General features: G+C 43.3%; 1 protein-coding gene across 1 annotated transcript in view; it reads left to right on the forward strand.

The window, feature by feature from the left end:
• The window catches only part of TIRAP (TIR domain containing adaptor protein), a 45,486-nt gene extending 24,117 nt beyond the window's left edge, over positions 1-21,369 (forward strand). Inside the window, exon 3 of the mRNA XM_068240316.1 lies at positions 16,500-21,369. Coding sequence (XP_068096417.1) covers positions 16,500-18,169 — 1,670 coding nt within the window. The 3' untranslated portion in view covers positions 18,170-21,369. The remainder of the gene's footprint in view (positions 1-16,499) is intronic.
• Positions 21,370-22,353: the final 984 nt, after the last annotated feature.

Consider the following 22,353-nt stretch of genomic DNA (forward strand, 5'->3'; position numbering starts at 1 on the left):
GTAGCAACCGCATCTCACAGTCACGTCCACAGAAGCAGAGCAAGCAGGCTAACAACAGTCACTAGCAAGCATCCACACAGGCAACAGGAAAGAACGTAACTAATAGCAACACAACTATGCTAGCTAAGCACGGGTGATCATGATAAGCGCAACCTACCAAAACGTGCTAAACAGACAAGCTAACACAGTAACTGAAAAATCCCTGTGGCTCAAATGAAGAAAATAACAAACTACTCAACTAATGGATAAATATATATTAGCAAGTCTGCATATATATTTATCAAGAACTAGCTAAGCACAAGTAATGGTAATTAACAAGACAGACGGACAGACGGAATGCTCAGCCAATCTAGTCGCTGTTTCAGCGACGGAGACATTCACACTGAGATGGACAAGACTAACAGTTAGGAGCGAACTAAAGGCAACCGCTGCTATAGTTCGTCCTCAAGAACAAGGCTAGAAGGAATACCACCAGTCACCAACGTGGTGCTGGCAGAATCTATCAGGATCAGAAGGATTTCACTGAGCCCCCGCAGGTCAGCAAATATTTAGCAGACATGACAATACAGAGCAAGGCATTATACATTTACAATTACAACTTTCACAGCATAGACCCAACGACAACTCAGAGAGCTGAACGCTATGATGGGTGAGGTCTAAAAGGGGAGGCAGACTTTTATGCTGGTATTGACCAATGGATGCAAGCATGCAAATCTCCACACAGCTGAATGGTAATCATTCAATTCTGAGCTGGCTTGATTACCATTTGCTAGCTGGTTGTGAATACAAAGGACTCTCATAGAAAATACATGCAGTATTATGTAACAACATGCCTGCAGAAAATCCAGGGCTATCTGGCCGCAGCTCAGCTGTAGTAAGCCATTGGTGGAATGATGACAGCATCCTGAGCTGACCAGAACTGCAGAGCAATTGCAAATGACAATGAGACCCATTGCAAATGCACAACCGAATGCAAGCAGATAAGCCAGAACTGTCCGTTTGCGGCTCCACCGCAATGGACAGAACACGCCACAGGAGGAATCCTTACATAAGCATATTAAAGAAATAGTATCAAATACATCATATATTTAAAAACACACTTATCAAAAAACATCAGAACAGGTAAATTGCCCGTATTGCCAATAATAATTGGGTCACCCTGTCGCCTCGATCTTACATGTGTATATACAGGGAGTGCAGAATTATTAGGCACTTTGTATTTTTAGAGAATAATTTTATTATTGAACAACAACCATGTTCTCAATGAACCCAAACATTAATATCAAAGCTGAATATTTTTGAAAGTAGTTTTTAGTTTGTTTTTAATTTTAGCTATTTTAGGGGGATATCTGTGTGTGCAGGTGACTATTACTGTGCATAATTATTAGGCAACTTAAAGAGAATCTGTACTCTACATTTTTTACAGCAAAAAGCATACCATTCTATTCATTATGTTCTCCTGGGCCCCTCTGTGCTGTTTCTGCCACTCTCTACTGCAATCCTGGCTTGTAATTAACAGTTTTAGGCAGTGTTTACAAACTTGTGATTGGCTCACATAAGCAGAGTGTGTGAGTCATACAGCGCCTGCAGGGGGCCTGCAGAGGGTGTGTATCGCTTCTATCCAATCACAAGCAGCCCTGCACATTCCAGCCTTAGCCGACAGAGCCGACAGAGAAGATAAAAGATTAGATCATATAACAGAGATAACACAGCCACTGTGCAATTAGGAAAGGCTGCAGTAAGCCAAAGCACATTAGAACAGGCAAAGGAACTTATAGGATAGAAGAACTAAGGCTGAAAATTTTGTTACAGAGTCTGTAACAAAAAACAAATATATACCCATTTCATTTATTTATTTTTACCAGTGAAACCAATATAACATCTCAACATTCACAAATATACATTTCTGACATTCAAAAACAAATCAGTGACCAATATAGCCACCTTTCTGTGCAAGGACACTCAAAAGCCTGCCATCCATAGACTCTGTCAGTGTTTTGATCTGTTCACCATCAACATTGCATGCAGCAGCAACCACAGCCTCCCAGACACTGTTTAAAGGGGTGTACTGTTTTCCCTCCTTGTAAATCTCACATTTTATGATGGACCACAGGTTCTCAATAGGGTTCAGATCAGGTGAACAAGGAGGCCATGTCATTCGTTTTTCTTCTTTTATACCCTTTCTTGCCAGCCACGCTGTGGAATACTTGGACGCGTGTGATGGAGCATTGTCCTGCAGGAAAATGATGTTTTTCTTGAAGGATGCAGACTTCTTCCTGTACCACTGCTTGAAGAAGGTGTCTTCCAGAAACTGGCAGTAGGACTGGGAGTTAAGCTTGACTCCATCCTCAACTCGAAAAGGCCCCACAAGCTCATCTTTGATGATACCAGCCCAAACCAGTACTCCACTTCCACTTTGCTGGCGTCTGAGTCGGACCGGAGCTCTCTGCCCTTTACCAATCCATCCACGGGCCCATCCATCTGGCCCATCAAGTCTCACTCTCATTTCATCAGTCCATAAAACCTTAGAAAAATCAGTCTTGAGACATTTCTTGGGCCAGTCTTGACGTTTCAGCTTGTGTGTCTTGTTCAGTGGTGGTCGTCTTTCAGCCTTTCTTACCTTGGCCATGTCGCTGAATATTGCACACCTTGTGCTTTTGGGCACTCCAGTGATGTTGCAGCTCTGAAATATGGCCAAACTGGTGGCAAGTGGCATCTTGGCAGCTGCACGCTTGACTTTTCTCAGTTCATGGGCAGTTATTTTGCGCCTTGGTTTTTCCACACGCTTCTTGCGACCCTGTTGACTATTTTGAATGAAATGCTTGATTGTTCGATGATCACGCTTCAGAAGCTTTGCAATTTTAAGAGTGCTGCATCCCTTTGCAAGATATCTTACTATTTTTGACTTTTCTGAGCCTGTCAAGTCCTTCTTTTGACCCATTTTGCCAAAGGAAAGGAAGTTGCCTAATAATTATGCACACCTGATATAGGGTGTTGATGTCATTAGACCACACCCCTTCTCATTACAGAGATGCACATCACCTAATATGCTTAATTTGTAGTAGTAGGCTTTCGAGCCTATACAGCTTGGAGTAAGACAACATGCATAAAGAGGATGATGTGGTCAAAATACACATTTGCCTAATAATTCTGCACTCCCTGTATATATCTGGGAAGAGGCTGCAGTCCTTCACAACCCAGAATCACACCCCGCCACCCACAGTGTTCTGGTACAAAAAATTGCTGATGCTAGGGGAAACTCACAATAAAGTGCATGTCCACTGTCCGCTGTTTTACGCATGGCCACATATGCGTCCCACCCCACGCAAACACGGGGCAGGCGGACGTGGGCACCATACGTTCCACAGAGGGACGCAAACAAGAAGAAAAGCATCTGCGTCCCATATTGCCGGTGGCTAGAGCTTCATGGGGAATTTTTTGTCATAGAAAAATGAAAGAAAATGAAACATTATCCATATTATTTAACCTTTATATATACTCATGTATCAAATACATTCAATTTTAACAACAATACACTTAGTTAAAAAAAATGAATGAAATGGTCTGCTGGAGTGTCACACTGGTACAAAGACCCATATCCATAATTGGCTATCCACAAGATCACATAGGAACCAAAATTCAAACTACAGTAAAGGAGAGCTTAGAGAGAAAAGAGAGACCCCAGAAGGGGGGGGGGGGGTAGAGGGAGGGGGAGAGGGTGAAGACTCAGAGTAAACCAATATACCCAACAGTAGAATAAGTAAAGTCCTCACAGAGGCAGGAAAGCTTCATACTGAACAACATCATTAAGACCTTTTCCCTTAGTTGCATCCAAGGTAAATATCCAAAGCAATTCAAGTCAGCATATCTCTAACTGTCCTAGCACGTCTATATGTGATCCGAGGTCTGTCTGGAACAAACTCCCGGACCCAAGGATCGCTGCATAGAACATGCCAATGGAGCTGAAGAATAGTCTGAATCTGATGCACCTGACTGTTGTAACGTGTAATTAACCGCACTTCTTTGTTTGTGTTGGTCGAGTCATTCTTATTTAATGATGCACGATTGGGATGCTGAACCAGATCCCCCCCGTAGTGTATCCTTGGCTCTTTTATAGGCCTTTTTTAACCACCTATCCTTGTAGCCTCTGTCCTGAAAAAATCCTCTCAGGAGTTTGGCTTCTCTCTCAAAATCAATATCATCTGAGCAGTTTCGGCAAATTCTCAGATATTGGCCTGACGGAATTCCACTAACAGAATGCTGTGGATGTGAGCTATTTCTCAAAATATAATTGGTGGCCGTTTCCTTTCAATACAGTTTGGTTGTTTTAAACCCCTCTGCATCGACAACAATCCTCAGGTCCAAGAATGGGACAGACACCGGGTCACTATTCATAGTAAACTTGAGATTAAAATAGTTGTTGTTCAAAACCAGAACAAATTCCTCCAGGAGGTCCCCCCCCCCCCCCCCCCCCCCCCCCGGTCCAAAGTATTAAGAAATTGTTTATGTACTTGTGCCATGACACGATGTGGCACAGGTACACAATCAGAGTCCCATCCGAAAATATTTCTTCGCCACTCCCCCAGGTACAGGTTCGCGAGCGGCGGAGCACATGTTGTGCCCATCGCCACGCCCTGCACCTGGAGGTAGTGAGTCCCGTCAAATATAAAGACATTTGTCAGGATCTCTCCTGTAAAATGTTCTGTCGCTTGCAGTGGAGCTGCAACTGGGCAGTTCTGACTTGTCTGCTTGCATTCGGTTGCACATTCACAGTGAGTCTTATTGTCATTTGCAATCACTCTGCAGTTCAGAGCAGTTCAGGATGCTGTCAGGATTCCTCCTATTGTTTGCTGCAGTTGAACTGCAGCCAAATAGCCCTGGATTTCCTACATGCACGTTGTTGCATAGTACTGCATGTATTTGTTATGATAGTCTTTCAGCTAGCAAATGGTAATCAAGCCAGCTCAGGATTGAATGATTACCATTCAGCTGTGTGGGAATTTGCATACCTGCATCCATTGGCTGATGGTGGCATAAAAGTCTGCCTCCCATTTCAGACCCCACCCGATATAGCGTTCAGCTCTCTGAGTTGTTGTTGGGTCTATGCTGTGAAAGTTATTGTAAAAATGTATAATGCCTTGCTCTGTATTTTCATGTCCGCTGGACGTTTGCTGACCAGCGGGGGTCAGTAAAGTCCTTCTGATCCTGATAGTTTGGATTCTGCCAGCACCATGTTGGTGACTTCTAGCCTTGTTCTTGCCTTGTCTATGTGAGTGTGAATGTTGCCGTCGCTGAAACAGCAACTAGATTGGCTAAGCATTCAGTCTGTCTATCTGTTGTCTGTCTTGTTAATTGTTAATTGTCATTTCTTGTGTTTTAGCTAGTGAGTTTTTTTAGAGCTACATTTCATATATTGCGCATCAGCACAATATATATGTACTCTAGTCAGTCAGTTTTGTATTATTGTAATATTGTATATTGTTTTGTGTTCCGACCCTTGCCTGCTGCTTGACTACGAATTTGCCTAGCCCTTCTGTATTACTGCCATCTGATCTATCATGTATGACCCAAGCCTGTCACCGACTACGTCTGTTGTGTATTGTATAACATAGCATCTAGCCTGATAGGCGGCCCAGAGCTGCAGTTACTATGAGAAATCTTGCTCCCTTGTTTATTACTCCTGTGTCCATCTGTGGAGCCTCTTCCATTATCCAGCTACTTAGCCTTGTTGAGCTGGGTGGTCAGAAAGTATGCCCCCCCCAGCATTACATTATGTTGGGCCAAACACAAACCCACATGTGACACAGTGAGTTATGGTTCCTTGTTTTTTCAAAGATTTGAAAAGCTTCACTGTGAAACAGCAAGCAAATGTATGCCAGAATTGGTTAGATTTTTTTGTTAACCATCTTGGCAGTATGGACGAGCTCAGCTCGTCCATGACCGCTAGGTGGCGCCGATCAAGCCCTGCTGGGCCGATCTTAACAATTTTTTGTTTTTAAACACGCAGCTAGCACTTTGCTAGCTGCGTGTAGGGGACGATCGCCGATGCGCCGCTACCCGTCACGTAAGGCCCCCCCCCCCCTCCCGAGACCCCTGCGCAGCCTGGCCAATCAGTGCCAGGCAGCGCTGCGGGGTCGAACGGGACTCCCGATGATGTCGATGATGACAGGGGAAGCCCTCCAAGAAATCCCGTTCAGAACGGGATTTCCGGATGGGCTAATGCGCTGGAAGCGATCGGAAAGGTGAGTAAGACGCTGCCGGGAGGGGGGAATCATGTAGCTAGCGCTAGGCTAGCTACATGGTTTAAAAAAAAATAAATACTGCTGCGCTGCCACCCTGGCGATCTTAATAGAATGCCAGGGTGGTTAAACCCAGATTTTCAGGCCACAGCTTTTTCTACTTGGGCTGATCAGATAGTTTGCACTCTGTTCAAAGGCAAACTTTTTGATTGTGCAGTTGTTTTGAATCACACTACTCGGAGAGAAAAGCCTCTAGAATTTATAGCCTTTGTGGTCCATAACTGGTTAAGAATATCTACACTACCTTATCCTCTCAATGAACACCTAGCAGCTAGTCCGTCAGCTGCATCCAAAAACAATCAGGATGCAGGTAATTCCAATCAGCTTTCTCAAACTGCAGGGTCGTTGCCCATAGCAACCAGTCATTTGTGTAGTCACATTAACTTAAGATGTTCCATTTTTGATCCTGTGATGCTGAGAATCCCTAAGCAATTACCTTCTGTAAAGAAAAAAATGCTCATTCTGTTTTGTTATTGCCCTTAGCAACCATGCATCAGGTTCCTAGTAATGATTCAGTTAGTCAAGTTGATTCTCTGTCAGAAGTAAACCAAGCCAAGCCCACTTCTGCTAGCTTCCTGCAGACTGTTCAAGCTGAAAATTATGCCCAGAATAATTGTCTAGTTCCTGACAAGAATGAATGGGATCCTCCGTTTGAAAAATGGGAAATTGAAGCTTTGATTTATAATTTGGAGAATGATCGAGAATATTTCTATGAATTTTACACTGTTAGAGTAACATAACTTTGCATGCATGCATTGAGTCTGCTTTTTCTTTGAAATGAATCTGTGTGTGCATGACTTTGTGGTTCCTTTAATTGATGCATGGAATGAGATCTTGAATGATCACTCTGGGAGTCAGTGTGAGCAACACTCAGTAACCAATGTCAATTCAGTCTCTCCATTGCCCCTAGCAACGACATCACCTGCTAGCCTTGTTCCAGATGCACACCTTGCTTTTCTAGGCCGTTCTAATGGTGGCAATAAGTATTTTTTGAATTTCTTGCAGAATTGCAAAATTTTGAATTTGTGTTCTTTCTTTATATCAGCTACAGCATTTCAGCAGTCCAGGTTTATTATCTTATACCTGCTTGATAGCAAGATGAGAACTTGGGCTGAGGAAGTTTCTGATGAAAACAAGGAGGTTTTTGATGACCCTCTGGAATTTGTTAAATTGATTGCAAAACGTTTTGCGAAAAAATACAGACAAATTCCTACTGATTTGTTTTCTGCATCCTGCAAACCATATGATCCAGCAGACACCAATATAGGCACTACATCAGTTCCTGAGTCTCAGCAATCATGTTTAGTAACCTTAGAACCCCAGCATCTGAATTTTGTAACTTCACAGTTGAAGAACTGTGGTTCAGATTCACAAACTCTGTGTCCTGATCCTCCTGTTTCAGCACCTTTCTCTAGTTCCGCGAATGGTTCAGAGCATCTGTTATTAGAACCTGAAATCCCAGAATCATTGCCTTATCCAGAAAATGTTCCAGTAAATTCACCCTGTACCATGACTTACTCAGTAGTTCTGTCCAATGAAGCTCAGGTCACAGAATCCTTATACTGTCCAGCAGGTGCTTCCATGGTTCTGCCCTGCAACATGGATTGTTCAGTGATCCTGTCCAGTGAAGCTGAGGTCGTGGAGTCTTATGCTTCACCCTGTACTTTGGATGCTTCAAGATCTCTAGCAGAGGACTCAGAGGTTCTGCTTACTTCAGTTGGTGTTGCAGTAATATTCACCTGTTTAGCAGCTGTCTTAGAGTTACAGTCCCGTCTAGTTAAGCTTGATGAATCTCTGTCCAGTGAAGTAGAAGCCATTGACGCATTGTCCTCGTCAGCAAGTATGTTAGATGCCTTACCCTGTACACAGTCTGATTTAGATAATGTTGTTGAATTCATGCCTGATGTGGTAGCAGCCAGGGAACTCCAGCCCTGTCCTCTGAATGTTTCAGAAGTCTTGCCCTGTAACATGGATAATTCTGACTCTCTGGTAAAAATTATAGAAGTCTCAGAATTTCAGTCCTGCCTTGTATCTTGGAAAATTCTGGTTCTCTGTCCAGTGTGGTAGAGGTTCCAGAGACCCCTTCCTGTCCAGCAAGTTCCTCAGTCTTGCCCAGTTCAGTGGGGGTTGCTGCAATACTGACTTGTTTTGCTGCTCTTTTGGAGCTCAAATCCAGTGTAGTAGGTGATGAGTCTCTGTCCAGTTCAGAGGAAGTTGTGGAGACTCTGTCTAGTTCAGTGCATATATCAGAAGATTTGCCCTGTCCTGTTAATGCCCCTGAACATGACTTGTTAATAACCTTGGTGGAATCGTTTACACCTAAGCCTGATTCTGCATTCTTTAGTGAGAGTCCAGTAACTGTAAAGTCTAATCATGATTATTTTCTGTCCTGTCCTGGTTCCAGTCCTATCGTGACTGACTCTGAGGTCCGCAGTTCCTTGACATGCCCAGAAGTTTCTCTTGTACCAGTGTGCCCAGATGTGCTCTGTGTGGCAGAATGCCCAAGTGTGTCTTGTGTGTCAGCGTACTCAGATGCTTCCTTAATGGTGACATGTTCTGATATTGCCAATCTGCCTGCATGCCCAGAGATGATTCTGCTCCCTGAAAGCCCTGATCTCAATGTTTGTCCTTGTAACCCTGACTCTGGAATTGCCCCAGGTTCCATAGGGGTTCTTGATAGTTCTCCATGTGAGCCTAAAGGGCGTTCTTACCTTTGGGTAACTCTATGGAGCTTCAAAGTGTTCTGGGAGATTTCTGAGGAAATTTGTCCTGGTGCCTTGGACTGGTTCGACAGTGGGTACAGTGTTGGAAAGAACAGTTCCGGTGGGCATTGCATCAAAAGGTTTGGCATTTTTGGACAGTCCCTGGAAGGTGGTGGGTATCGCTTAGAGAGTTTCGGGGGGCTTTTTCCTGAAAATCACAGTTCTGATGGGTATCAAACTCAGGGCTGTGGAGTCGGAGTCGTGGAGTCGGGCAATTTTGGGTGCCTGGAGTCGGGAAAAAATGCACCGACTCCTAATGAATTTGTAACTGTAATTAAAATAGAAAATATGATAAAATGTTCTATTTCTCAGATAATAGTCATTAAAAAGAATGTATATATACAGTAATAGCTGTGCTTAGTCCACAAAAATGAAATAAACCAATCAAAATTAGTTACTTGTGCTGCTTCAATAAAGCAGTCCCCGTATTTTTAAGGTCAGATATACATATCTGATTGTGACTGTATATATGATGTGTACGCAGGAATCTCTTATATATACTAAATAACATCTATGCTGTAAGAATAAAGCCTGATGTGTAGCTGTGTCACTAATAGAGATGGTCAATGAGATGGAAATAATTCTGCACTGATGCTGATTTATGCAAATGTATGCACTCCCTTTGCTGATGAAATCAAATAATTTGATACGTTGTTAAAATTTGGTTTGGTGACTACAAATTAAAGGGTACCTGAGACGGATGAAAAGTAAAGTTTTATACATACCTGGGGCTTCCTCCAGCCCCCTTCAGGCTAATCAGTCCCTCGCTGTCCTCCACCACCCGGATCTTCTGATATGAGTCCTGGTAATTCAGCCAGTCAGCGCTGTCCGGCCGCATGCCGCTCCCACAGCCAGGAACATTCTGCACCTGCGCAATAGTGCTGCACAGGTGTAGTATGCTCCTGGCAGCGGAGTGTGTGCATGCGCACTACGCCCGACTGGCTCAAGTACCTGGACTCATAGCAGAAGATCCAGGTGGTGGAGGAGGACAACGAGGGACTGATTATCCTGAAGGCAGCTGGAGGAAGCCCCAGGTATGTATAAAACTTTAATTTCATCTGTCTCAGGTTTACTTTGTTAAACAGTAGTACTATACTCTACATATGCACTCCCCACAGAGCTGCAGGGAATCCACTGAGAATGCTGTGCACATTGAACACAGAGGTGTTGTCTGTCACCCATAAACCTTGTTCAGATTGTGCATGAAGAATGTGTAATAGAGGAAGAATCTCCTCATTCCCCTGCAGATTACCTGCACATCATTCTTACATGTACCCACACTTACATTGCCTAGGGCCTGATAGATGTTCTTTGTTCCGGTTTGTACCTTTTACAAGTACTCTTACCAAGGACTAGTTTTAGTCTAAAGGGAATAAATATAGTAGTCTACATATCCTTCTCACTTCAGTTGTCTTGTAAAATTCCTAAGCGTTGGCAGTTAAGAGACGAATTTCATGTTACATACTTTTAATCAACAAAATTGTAATATGCAAATTAGAGGAGTCGAGGAGTCGGAGTCGGTGGAATCCTAAACTTCGGAGTCGGTGGATTTTTGGACCGACTCCACAGCCCTGATCAAACTGGGGCTTGTAGTACTGATGGGCATGGTTCTGGAGGTTCTGGTTCCGATTGGTTCAGTCTTGGTGTGACTGATTCTGGAATTTGGTCTTGTCGTGCTGTCCCGACCTTCATGAGTTATCAGTCAGTTTGCTGGATTTTCTGCATCTGATTTTCTGGTTTGGGTAGTTCAGGAGAATTATGCCAGCTTGTATAGGCATCTGGAAGCCGCCTTTAAAGGAGGGGGGTACTGTCAGGATCTCTCCTGTAGCATGTCCTGTCGCTTGCAGTGGAGCTGCAACTGGGCAGTTCTGACTTGTCTGCTTGTATTCGGTTGCACATTCGCAGTGAGTCTTATTGTCATTTGCAATCACTCTGCAGTTCAGAGCAGTTCAGGATGCTGTCAGGATTCCTCCTATTGTTTGCTGCAGTTGAACTGCAGCCAGATAGCCCTGGATGTCCTACATGCATGTTGTTGCATAGTACTGCATGTATTTGTTATGATAGTCTTTCAGCTAGCAAATGGTAATCAAGCCAGCTCAGGATTGAATGATTACCATTCAGCTGTGTGGGAATTTGCATACCTGCTTCCATTGGCTGATGCCGGCATAAGTCTGCCTCCCATTTCAGACCCTGCCCGACATAGCGGTCAGCTCTCTAAGTTGTCGTTGGGTCTATGCTCTGAAAGTTGTTATTGTAGAAATGTATGATGCCTTGCTCTGTATTTTCATGTCCGCTGGACGTTTGCTGACCTGCGGGGGTCAGTAAAGTCCTTCTGATCCTGATAGTGTGGATTCTGCCAGCTCCACATTGGTGACTGGTAGTATTCCTTCTAGCCTTGTTCTTGCCTTGTTCTTGAGGACGAACTATAGCAGCGGTTGCCATTAGTTACTCTACTACCTGTTAGTCTTATCTATCTCAGTGTGAATGTTGAGTTATTTGAGAGCTACATTTCATATATTGCGCATCAGCACAATATATATGTACTCTAGTCAGTCAGTTTTGTATTATTGTAATATTGTATATTGTTTTGTGTTCCGACCCTTGCCTGCTGCTTGACTACGAATTTGCCTAGCCCTTCTGTATTACTGCCATCTGATCTATCATGTATGACCCAAGCCTGTCACCGACTACGTCTGTTGTGTATTGTATCACATAGCATCTAGCCTGATAGGCGGCCCAGAGCTGCAGTTGCTCTGGGCAATCTTGCTCCCTTGTTCATTACTCCTGTGTCCATCTGTGGAGCCTCTTCCATTATCCAGCTAATTAGGCTTGTTGCGCTGGTGGTCACAAAGTATGCGCCCCAGCATAACATTGTTCTCCAGAATGGACAACCGCAATCTCAAAAGAAACTTGTTGTGTTCACTTTCCTTATCATTCATCTCTGAAAGAAAACTTTCCCCAAGCCTCAACACCCCCTTTGCCTGGGGAATGCATGAATATAAGGCCTCCACATCCAGGATAACCAAGAGAGAACCAGAGGGCAATTGCATGTCCTGCAGAATACTCAAAAGATGTGAAGTGTCTTTTACAAAAGACGGCAAACTGTGTACATGGGGTAAAGTAAAGTGATCAACATATATGCAATTTTTTTCCGTCAATGCTCCACAGCCTGAAAAAATTGGGCGGCTCGGTGGTTTATATATGTTCTTATGTACTGTGGGCAATGCGTAGAACGTAGGGGTAACTGGATTATCAGCTTTCATAAAATGACCTACCTCAACATTAACCACTTCAGCCCTCAGTCGTTTTCACTTTATGCATCCGAGCAATGTTCACCTCCCATTCATTAGCCTATAACTTTATCACTACTTATCACAATGAACTGATCTATATCTCGTTTTTTCTGCCACCAATTAGGCTTTCTTTGGGGGTATATTTTGCTAAGAGCCACTTTACTGTAAATGCATTTTAACAGGAAGAATAAGAAAAAAACTGGAAAAAATCATTATTTCTCAGTTTTCGGCCATTATAGTTTTAAAATAATACATGCCTCCATAATTAAAACCCGCGTATTGTATTTGCCCATTTTTCCCGGTTATTACACCATTTAAATTATGTCCCTATCACAATGTATGGCGACAATATTTTATTTGGAAATAAAAGTGCATTTTTTCCGTTTTGCATCCATCACTATTTACAAGCTTATAACAATAAAAAAAAAATTTCATCTTTACATAGATCTTTAAAAAGTTTAGACACTGAGGTAAATATTTGTGTTTTTGTTTTTTTTTGTATTGTAATGTTTTGTTTTTTTTATTAAACATTTTATGTGGGTATTTTTGGGAGAGTGGGATGGAAAAAAATATTTTTTTTTTGTTTTGTAAATATGTGGGGTTTTTTTTGTTTGTTTGTTTTTTTACATTTAGATGTAGTTTTACTTTTTGAGTTTGTTTACAATGATGTCACTCTAAGCGTAACCTGTACGCTTAGGGGGACGTAGGAAGCAGAAAAAGCGAAGCTTCCGAGAGAAGCTGTTGCTTTTTCTGCGGGGGAGAGGAATCAGTGATCGGGCACCATGGCCCGATTCACTGATTCCCTGGCTAACAAACCTCGGGCCGGGAGCGCGCGTACATGGCTTCTGTGTCCAGGAGGCTAAAGTAGTTAATAATCCCTTTCTCGACTGCTTCATCAATTAACAAAATTAATGCCCGCTGGTTCTCAAGCACCCTGGGTGGGGAGACCCTACAATAACATTCTTTGGGCTTGATTCACAAAGCGGTGCTAACCTACTTAGCACGTCTAAAGTCTTTAGACGCGCTAACCAGGGTGCTAAGTAGGTTAGCACCGGATTTCTCAATCAGATCGCGCGCTAACTTTGCGTGCGCAAAGTTTTACGCGCGCAAAGTTTTACGCGCGCTAAGTCCCATAGGCTTTAATGGGCACTTCGCGTGGAGCGCCCTGCACTCTGTGCAGTACGCGCGTAAAGTTTTACGCGCATAAAGTTTTGCGCGCGTAAAGTTTTTTATGCGCGAAAAGCTTGTTTAGACGTGCTAAGGGGGTTTTCACAGGCGTGCTAACAGTTAACACCGCTTTGTGAATCAAGCCCTTTGTGGCTCAATATATGATGGCACATATACAATATTGTTCCACAGTCATTACAACCACGTTTCTCCCTTTGTCCGAGGGCTTCACAATCAAACGCTAATTTTTCTGAAATTATTGTAATGCCATTCTCTCCTGTGGATCTAAATTAGATCCAAAACAGGGCTCAATCTAAAGTTTCCGTATATCTGATTCCAGCAAAGATATAAATGTTTGAACACTCGGACAAAGGGAGAAAGGTGGAAAGGAAGTAAATCTCCTTTTAAACTTATATTTCATTGTCTCTCTTTCTTCCAGTCTCTTACCCACAGTCTCCATCCATCCACTCTCGTTGCCCAACTCAATAAGATTTATCAGGGCTCGATAGTCCTTATTTGTCCACTCCTTCCAATCACCAATCACTCCCCCTAAGGGCTGGAACCCACTGAAATTCGCAAACGCAACCGCTAGCGTTTTGTCTGAGCGGTTTGCAAGCGGATTCATGCACGTTTTCGGTCGCGTTTTGCAAAAGTGTATTTTTTTGCTCAGCGGTTGTGTAGCGTTTTGCGTTTCGCGTTTTTATCCTGATTGGTCCTGTGAATTATTTTTAATTTTGTTACAGTGTGCTGAACCGCAAAACGCTAGCAAAACCGCTCAGTTTAGGTTTTGCTGAGCGTTTCTGCTAGCGTTTCAATACTTTACATTGAAGCGCTAACGCTCCCAAAATGCTGCAGGTCCTGCGTTTGCGTTTCTGGGAAACGCAAACGCTCCTGTGGAAGTTGCCCCATCCATTAACATCAGCTGAGCGTTTTGGCAAAACGCTAGCGTATCGCAGCGCTGCCAAAATGCTCAAAAAAACCACTTTGGTTTATTTCATATATTAGTTTCAATTTTTTAAGTTTAATTACTGAAATAAATGAACTTTAGCACAATATTCAAATTTTTCGAGTTTCACCTGTATGTACATTTAATTTCTCAGTTTTTTTATTTTTAATAAATTTGCCAAAACCTCAAGTACATTTTTTATTCACATGGAGTGCTGTGTTTTCTTCATATGGAGTGTTGTGTTTTCTCTATCTTTTAACCCTCTACTGACCTCTGCCCAAGACTCACATCACTGCCTCAAAAATTGCACTAATCTGCACTTCCGAATTTGAAATCTGGCAGTTCATTATGGCCAGTTGTAGCACCTGTATACAAAACAAGATCTAACATAAAATATTTTCCAGCTGCTTTCTTCAAATATGTTCATCCAGTGCAGCTTCTGTGCCTTCAGTGTCTGCAGCAGCCGCTCTGACTACACCGCCACTGGGTTTCCCAAGCTGTGCCAGTGAGTGTCTGTAAGGGGCTGGGAGAATGTTTGTGCCTGAAGTCTTGATGTGTCATGTGACACGAGATCAACATGTATTTATAGTACTGATACTACCTTTTTCTTATTTCATTATAAGGGTTTATAACCCAGGGCAATACACCACAGGTTTTGTGCTTTAGGCTGAAATATCCTGATAACTAATCAAGGGTCCTAAAACTTGCTGAGAAAACATGTTTGACAGCAGGGAACAGAAACAAATTTTGATTACTGCTATTGCTGTCGGTTACTACTATTACTACTCTGTATAGGAGGTGAATTAACGTAACATGCAGCATCATATGCCAGTGGCAAAGCTAAATATTTAAACCCAGATTTTTCACTTTTAAACTAAAATAAGAATTTGAGATTTCAGTAGAATCCTATTTAGAATGATGTCTATAGATACAATTGTTTACCTCTTCAGTGTTTTTCTCATTGAGGCTCCTTTTATACCTGGCCTCCTTCTTTGCATTGCGTTACCCTTTCTGCTCTCGGGGTAACGCAACCTCAAAGAAAGTTTTGGGGCTTAGTACACTTACCCCATCACATTGTGTTGGGCCGGAAGTTTTCAACCCACCACAAAGTCAACAGTGTGTTAACATGAGACTTTGCAATGACACAGCTGCAAAGAAATGCATCCAATTCAATGGATTATGCAGAAATTTTACATCTGTTGGCGCGGGCTGTGCGGCATGCATGCATGGATCAACACAAGTACGACGGGAAGCCCAGTGATGTACTTCCTGTCCATATGCTATGCATATGACCTTATTGGCACATTCTGCCGCAGGGTCATATGAATGCAGTTTTGTGAGATGCAATGGGGGCTGCACGTCACATTGCAATGCTTGCCTCAGGTGTAAAATTGGGCTGAAAGTTCACTTTAACCACCCTGGCGTTCTGATTAAATCGCCAGGGTGGCTGCGGGAGGGTTTTTTTTAAATAAAAAAAAAACTATTTCATGCAGCCAACTGAAAGTTGGCTGCATGAAAGCCCACTAGAGGGCGCTCCGGAGGCGATCTTCTGATCGCCTCCGGCGGCAAGAAATAACACGGAAGGCCGCAATGAGCGGCCCTCCGTGTTTCGCTTCCCTCGTCGCCATGGCGACGAGCGGAGTGACGTCATGGACGTCAGCTGACGTCAGCCGCCTCCGATCCAGCCCTTAGCGCTGACCGGAACTGTTTGTTCTGGCTACGCTGGGCTCGGGCGGCTGGGGGGACCCTCTTTCGCCGCTGCACGCGGCGGATCGCCGCGCTGCAGCGGCGATCAGGCAGCACACGCGGCTGGCAAAGTGCCGGCTGCGTGTGCTGCTTTTTATTTGGTGAAAATCGGCCCAGCAGGGCCTGAGCGGCAGCCTCTGGCGGTGTTGGACGAGCTGAGCTCGTCCAGACCGCTCAGCAGGTTAAGGGAAAACACACTTATTTTACACAAATGCAATAACGTTTCATCTGTATTCACTAGTTGCTTTTAAAATGCAGAACTCAACATAATACTTCTGTTTTATAGATCTTAGAAACCTGCCAGTTGTTGCAGCTGACCAAGTTCCATGCAATGAAACAAACAGCAACACATCTGAAACTCCCTCCTCCAGCAGTCAAGCCATTAAATCTTCAAGCAGTTTATCAGTAACAAGTTCATTAACAGAAGCGTTAAGCAGCAATACGCCTGTGAATAGCACCTTACTGCAAGAGAGCACCGATGACACATCCTTGAGAAGCTGCTTAGCACAGGAATCCACGGACCATAGCTTACTGAGAAGATCTGACAACCAAGGGTCTATCATTGACACATCACTGAGTGATCATGCTACACAAGAGTCAACCTGTAGTTTGTCAGCAAGAAGCATGCTCGAGCCAATCAGGATTACATCAGTGACGAGCTGGGATCTTCATGAATGCATCAGTGAAACCCAAAGGACTGTTTCACTTAACCCTAGTGCTAATCATGTGCTGAAAAATAACGAAGCACTTGCATCGAATATTACCATTGTGAAATCAAATAGCAAAAGAATGGATCCTAGCGCCTCTCCCATTAAAAGCAGTTTTGACAGGAGGTCGTGCAAAGAGAAAGAAACCATAAATATGGACTCTCTGAACATCCAGAGCGATCCCCACAGAAAATCTGATAGAATGAAGATCAAAGAATCTCAGACCCCAAAGGGTCATATAATAAACACTAATTTATGTAAAGTCGAGATGACCAGGGACTTCCAAAGTCTGAAAGGAGATGTACATACTAGTTGCATTGGGAAAGAGACTGAGTCCACGTTCTGTCACAGAGACATATACACTAATGGGACAAAGACTGAGATAAAAGGGTATGAATGCTTACAGAGTAATATCTACACTAGCTGTGGCGAAGATCAGCTGGAGAATGAAAGCCTCCAAGTTGATCTGTATACCTGTGGTGAAATGCCTGCAAAGAAGGATTCTTTGAACTTTTTGAGTGAAGTATCCACTAGTGATGACAGTATACAGGCAGGCATCAAAAACTTGCAGAGCACCAACAGCAATATATACACTAGTTGCAGCGGGACCCATACAGAAAACAAAGACTTTCAGAGTCCCAAAAGGACTACAAACACTAACTGTGGTGGTGGAAAACATACACAAAACGTCATTGAAAGTGTCCATAGTAATGTATACACCAAGGCTGGTATGGTACAGGCAGAGAATGTGGCACCACAGAGGCTCCAGAGAGATATATGCAGTACTTATGGTGAGACTGCAATAGAGAAGTCTCAGAGCATCCAGAGTGATATGTGCACTAGTTGTCTGGAGAAACGCACACAAATGGACTCTCATAGTGTTTACAATAACATATACACCAGTACTGGCAGAACACCGACAGACAGCAAGAGTGATATTCTTCCTAATTATGAAGAGAAACACAGTGACACTTATATGAGCAGAGACATATCTCAGTCTATAGACCAAACTACCCTGTATCACAAGCTGGGCTTATACAGTGATGCCCAGGAAGAAGATAAGAACTTGAACATCATTAGCAGTGATTTATACAAAAGCTGTACAGGGTGCCAGACAACCAGCAATTATTTTCAAGTATCCCAAGGCAATAGTTTTTTAAGTAAAAGTGAAATAAGTAAAAGTGAAACACAAAAACTAAAGTCTACTGTATGCACACATGGAGCTGGTGAAACAGCTGACAAACCCTGATAGCAAAATATCCAATTATGCATGACAGCAGTGAATATCAACATAGTCTGTTTTCTAAATATAGCATGTACCTACACATGCATATGCTAGGAAGTTAAAAATCATTAGAATAGCTGCCAGACAGTTCAGGGGTTGTCCCCAGTGGCTGATGGTGTTTTGGTAGGGGGCAATACAGTGCAAGCGGCAGACAGGAATACTCTGTTAATGGTATCTATGGCTGAGTCATTGCCAAAATACTTTGTGTGGCAATTTGATGAATAAGTTGTGCCACTACTTAACGGTACCCGTCAAAGGATGTATGCATTATTTAACACTTGCCACCTGGGCTGCTTGTGAAATGAAATTATGAGCTGCAGGGATGCCATACCTCCCAACTTTTTGAGATGAGAAAAAGGGACACTTAAGCTACACCCCTGCCACACCCCTGGCCACGCCCTCACCACACCTCTAGTCACGCATACCTTAAAGATTTCATAAGGAAAATATGTTTTATAATTCAAACTACATTGGTCCTTTCTATCCTGGTTCATTTTACTTCATAGTAACATTTTAAAATGTAGTATTATATCAATTTAAATGTTGGGAATAAAGTTTAGAGTCAATCAAACACATTTTTAGTATAGAAATATATATATTTACATAGAAAGAGGGACAATGTCCTGAAAGAGGGACAAATGAGGATGAAAGAGGGACAGGGCTCCCAAAAAGGGACTGTCCCTCCGAAAAAGGGACAGTTGGGAGCTATGGGGATGCTCATGACATGCCCCCTTTAACCATTCATATTAATGGACCCTAAAGTAAGCCTGATGGGATATAAAAGTGTAAAATCGTGTTTTTCCTTTCCTTTTAAAAAGAAAGCTCTGCTTTCACTGCATAGTGGGTAATTGACCTGGAATAACCATGCATTATTCAAATGTCTTTACAAAAGTTGCTGATGCAAGTCCAGCACACATGCAGTTTAATACAAATTAAATGCAACTTGCCCAGTTTCAAGTTGCATATAGTTTGCATTAAATATGCATGCAAGTTGGAATTATTAGCATTTAGCATCTTTACTCTTGACATGTACAGCTTATCTAGTCCAGGTTAGTAGATCAGTAAGTAGTAAAGTAAGGGTACCCTGAGCTATATAAAAGGGTCACATTGCCCAGGGCACCTTTGAGAGCCCACAATATTCTGGCCATATTATTGGCTTTGAGATAGCTCAAGTTGAATGTGGCCTTGGCAGTAAACTTGACAATTCTACAGTTTGATTTTTAAAAACAAGTTAGTAATTGCTACTCTCATATTTTTGCACAACCTCACTTTCATTTCTGTGTTAACTCAGGATAACTGGACCTCAGTTCTACTGACCTCAAATTTAAAAATACACTGGTGGGATGAGCCCAACATTTATAAAACTCACAGCAAGGAGAGTGTTGACTACATGAGCGCTATGCTGCATTTCTCACCATTACCAATTGCTATTTTCCCTTGGTATTGGTGTGTGTGTGCTGATCTAGGGAGCATAAACAAGCTCTACCTTACAGACAGCTATAGGGGAGAAGGCTACAGTCACTACTATCTATGGACAATAATGACAGGGAGTGGTGAGCACTGCAAGGCACTGGCGCAGCAAGCATAGAAGATGCAGTGAACAAAAGTGGAGCCGTAAGTCAGGAGACCCATGAAGAAAAGAGAATATTAGATGGTGATTAGTGGCGTAGTTGGTAGAAATATGGTTTGACCAGTGAGCATTTTTACCCTGGGATAGTCATCTATTGAAAAATTGGCTTCTGTGTATGAAGCGTTACAAGTTGGTCTCTAAAGAAAGGGCCCGTTCGACCATGAAATGCACGTCAGGCTAATGTTTATATGAATGGATTTATGCCAAGAATGTTTTATAGATCTCCTCTGCCAAAAATAAGCCCTTGTGCAAGGAAACGCGGAAAATCAGCCGCCTCTACCCAGCGTGAGGCGGCTGTTTCCATAGAGAGCATGGCGGAATGCGGAAAAACCGCGGCGGTTGGCGCGCATGGCCCTGTTGCGGACACTTTGACCCAGCGTGGGGAGGCGGCCGCCGGTGCAGATAGCGGTGCGACTAACCCCGCGCATGGGTCAGCGGGGACATTGCAGGGCAGTGCTGGTGTGGCTGGGACTGATAGTCCACCTAGATTCAGAATGACGCGCGTGCGCGCGGAGAGGCAGAACTCTTATGGCAATCAGAGTAGGGTCAGCTGACCAGGCCGGTCAGCTGACAATTACAGCAAATTTCATTGGTCCAGCACTTAGGGAGGTGCCGGAGAGCACAGGCGGATATATACTGGGTGCTGGTCATTCTCTGGTTGTCTGTCGTTGCGATCACTACGTGGTAGCACTCAGGCCTTGTCTGTTTCTGTGTTCTAGCATAGTTTCCAAAGGTGTCGACATCAAGGCGCTCACACCTTAGCATTAGGAATATTGAATTGTATTATTTGTTATGACCTTCTGCCTGCCTGACTATTCCTCTGAACTCTGTTCCTGTACCTTGCTATTTCTGATATCCTGTTGCCAATCTCTGCTCGTTCCTGGACTCTTTACCTGCCTCCTGATTCTGTACCTCGTTATTCTGATTCTCCGTTGCCTGACCCTGCCTGTTTTTGGATTCCGCATCTGCCTTCTGATTCTGTACTTTATCTGTCTGTGTGTTGACGACCTGGCTTGCCGACCTCGAGAACTAGCCTTACTGTTGGAGGCAGTTCCCAGATCTGTTAGTGACACCCGCTCATTGGTGTCACTCACGCTCTGTCCTTCCCATATCCTGCTTAGCTCCTCCCCGGGAGAGTCTAGGCTTTCGGAAGGAGCATACTTCTGTGCAGTACTCCTTACTGCCTCTGTACCTACTCCTTAGGTACAATCCTCTGTGTTACTGTTACACCAATCACTCACTCCTATCTCAGGTGTTCAGAGGTTAGTAGATGTATCTGATTATCGGTGATACTGCAGATCACCAATAATCGAGTATATTCTGTATTCTCGGTGATACTGCAGTTCACCGGTAATCAGACCCTCTCTGTTACACCGATCGTTACACCTTGCTTATATTTCAAGCATGCTTGAAAAATAAAAGCCCTCCCCCAAAAATAAGCCCTAGCTGTATACCAGTAGAAAACTGGACGCTATGCTAGTATATGGGGAGGTATGCAGTCTCTTACTGCACCTCCTTTGTTGTGACTGCATCCCCCTCCGTTAACCTGTAAACGGCTCCAGTATCCTAACATGGTTGGCGCCCTTTGGCCCAGTCGCCACACATGTACTATATGTTGGGTCGGTTCCGTGACTGCACTCCCCTCTCTTCGTAATGTGCGCATGCATGCTGATGCATCCCCACCACTCATTGATTATGACGAGAGGGGAGTGTGGTCACAGAGCCGACCCAGCATACAGTGCATGTGCAGTGACCGGGTCAAAGGGACCCGACCATGTTAGGATACTGGAGCCGTTTACAGGTGAACGGAGTGGGATGCAGCCACAAGGCAGGTGTGGTAAGAAACCGCACACCTCCCCATGCACTAACTTAGCGTCCAATTTTATACCCCTCAAAATATAAGCCTTCCCAGGAAATAATCCCTAGCACATCTTTTGGAGGTAAAATTAAAATAAGACTGTGTCTTATTTTCAGGGTAACACAGTATATATATATGTTAATCATGATAAATAAAGTTATCATTTTACAGGAAATGTAACTCATTCAAACGCCAAATATTGATCCAGATTGTCTAATTTGGAAAGTGTTTGTGACATTGTTTATTAGAGGGAGAAGTATTCACAGTGCACATATACAGGTGTGTGTGTGTGTGTGTGTGTGTGTGTGTGTGTGTGTATATATGTATGTATGTGTGTATATACAGTGTGTGTGTATATTTTATGAACTTTACAGACTATGTACAACATGTTAAAGTGGTATGAAACTCAGCATTTCTTCTTTGCTGTAAAAAGATTATTTACAGTATATAATATCCTTCAACAAAAAATTGTTTGCAGAACAGCATTCAAACTAACGATTGGTGTCAGCACGCAGAGAGAATCTGATTATTGGTGATCTGCAGTATCACCAAGAATGCAGATATATACCTGATTATTGATGATCTGCAGAATCACCGATAATACAGATATATTGCTAACCTCTGGACACCTATAGGTATGTGAGTGTTTGGTGTAACAGT

This window comes from Hyperolius riggenbachi, chromosome 6 (assembly GCF_040937935.1).
Source record: "Hyperolius riggenbachi isolate aHypRig1 chromosome 6, aHypRig1.pri, whole genome shotgun sequence".
Lineage (NCBI taxonomy): Eukaryota > Metazoa > Chordata > Amphibia > Anura > Hyperoliidae > Hyperolius > Hyperolius riggenbachi.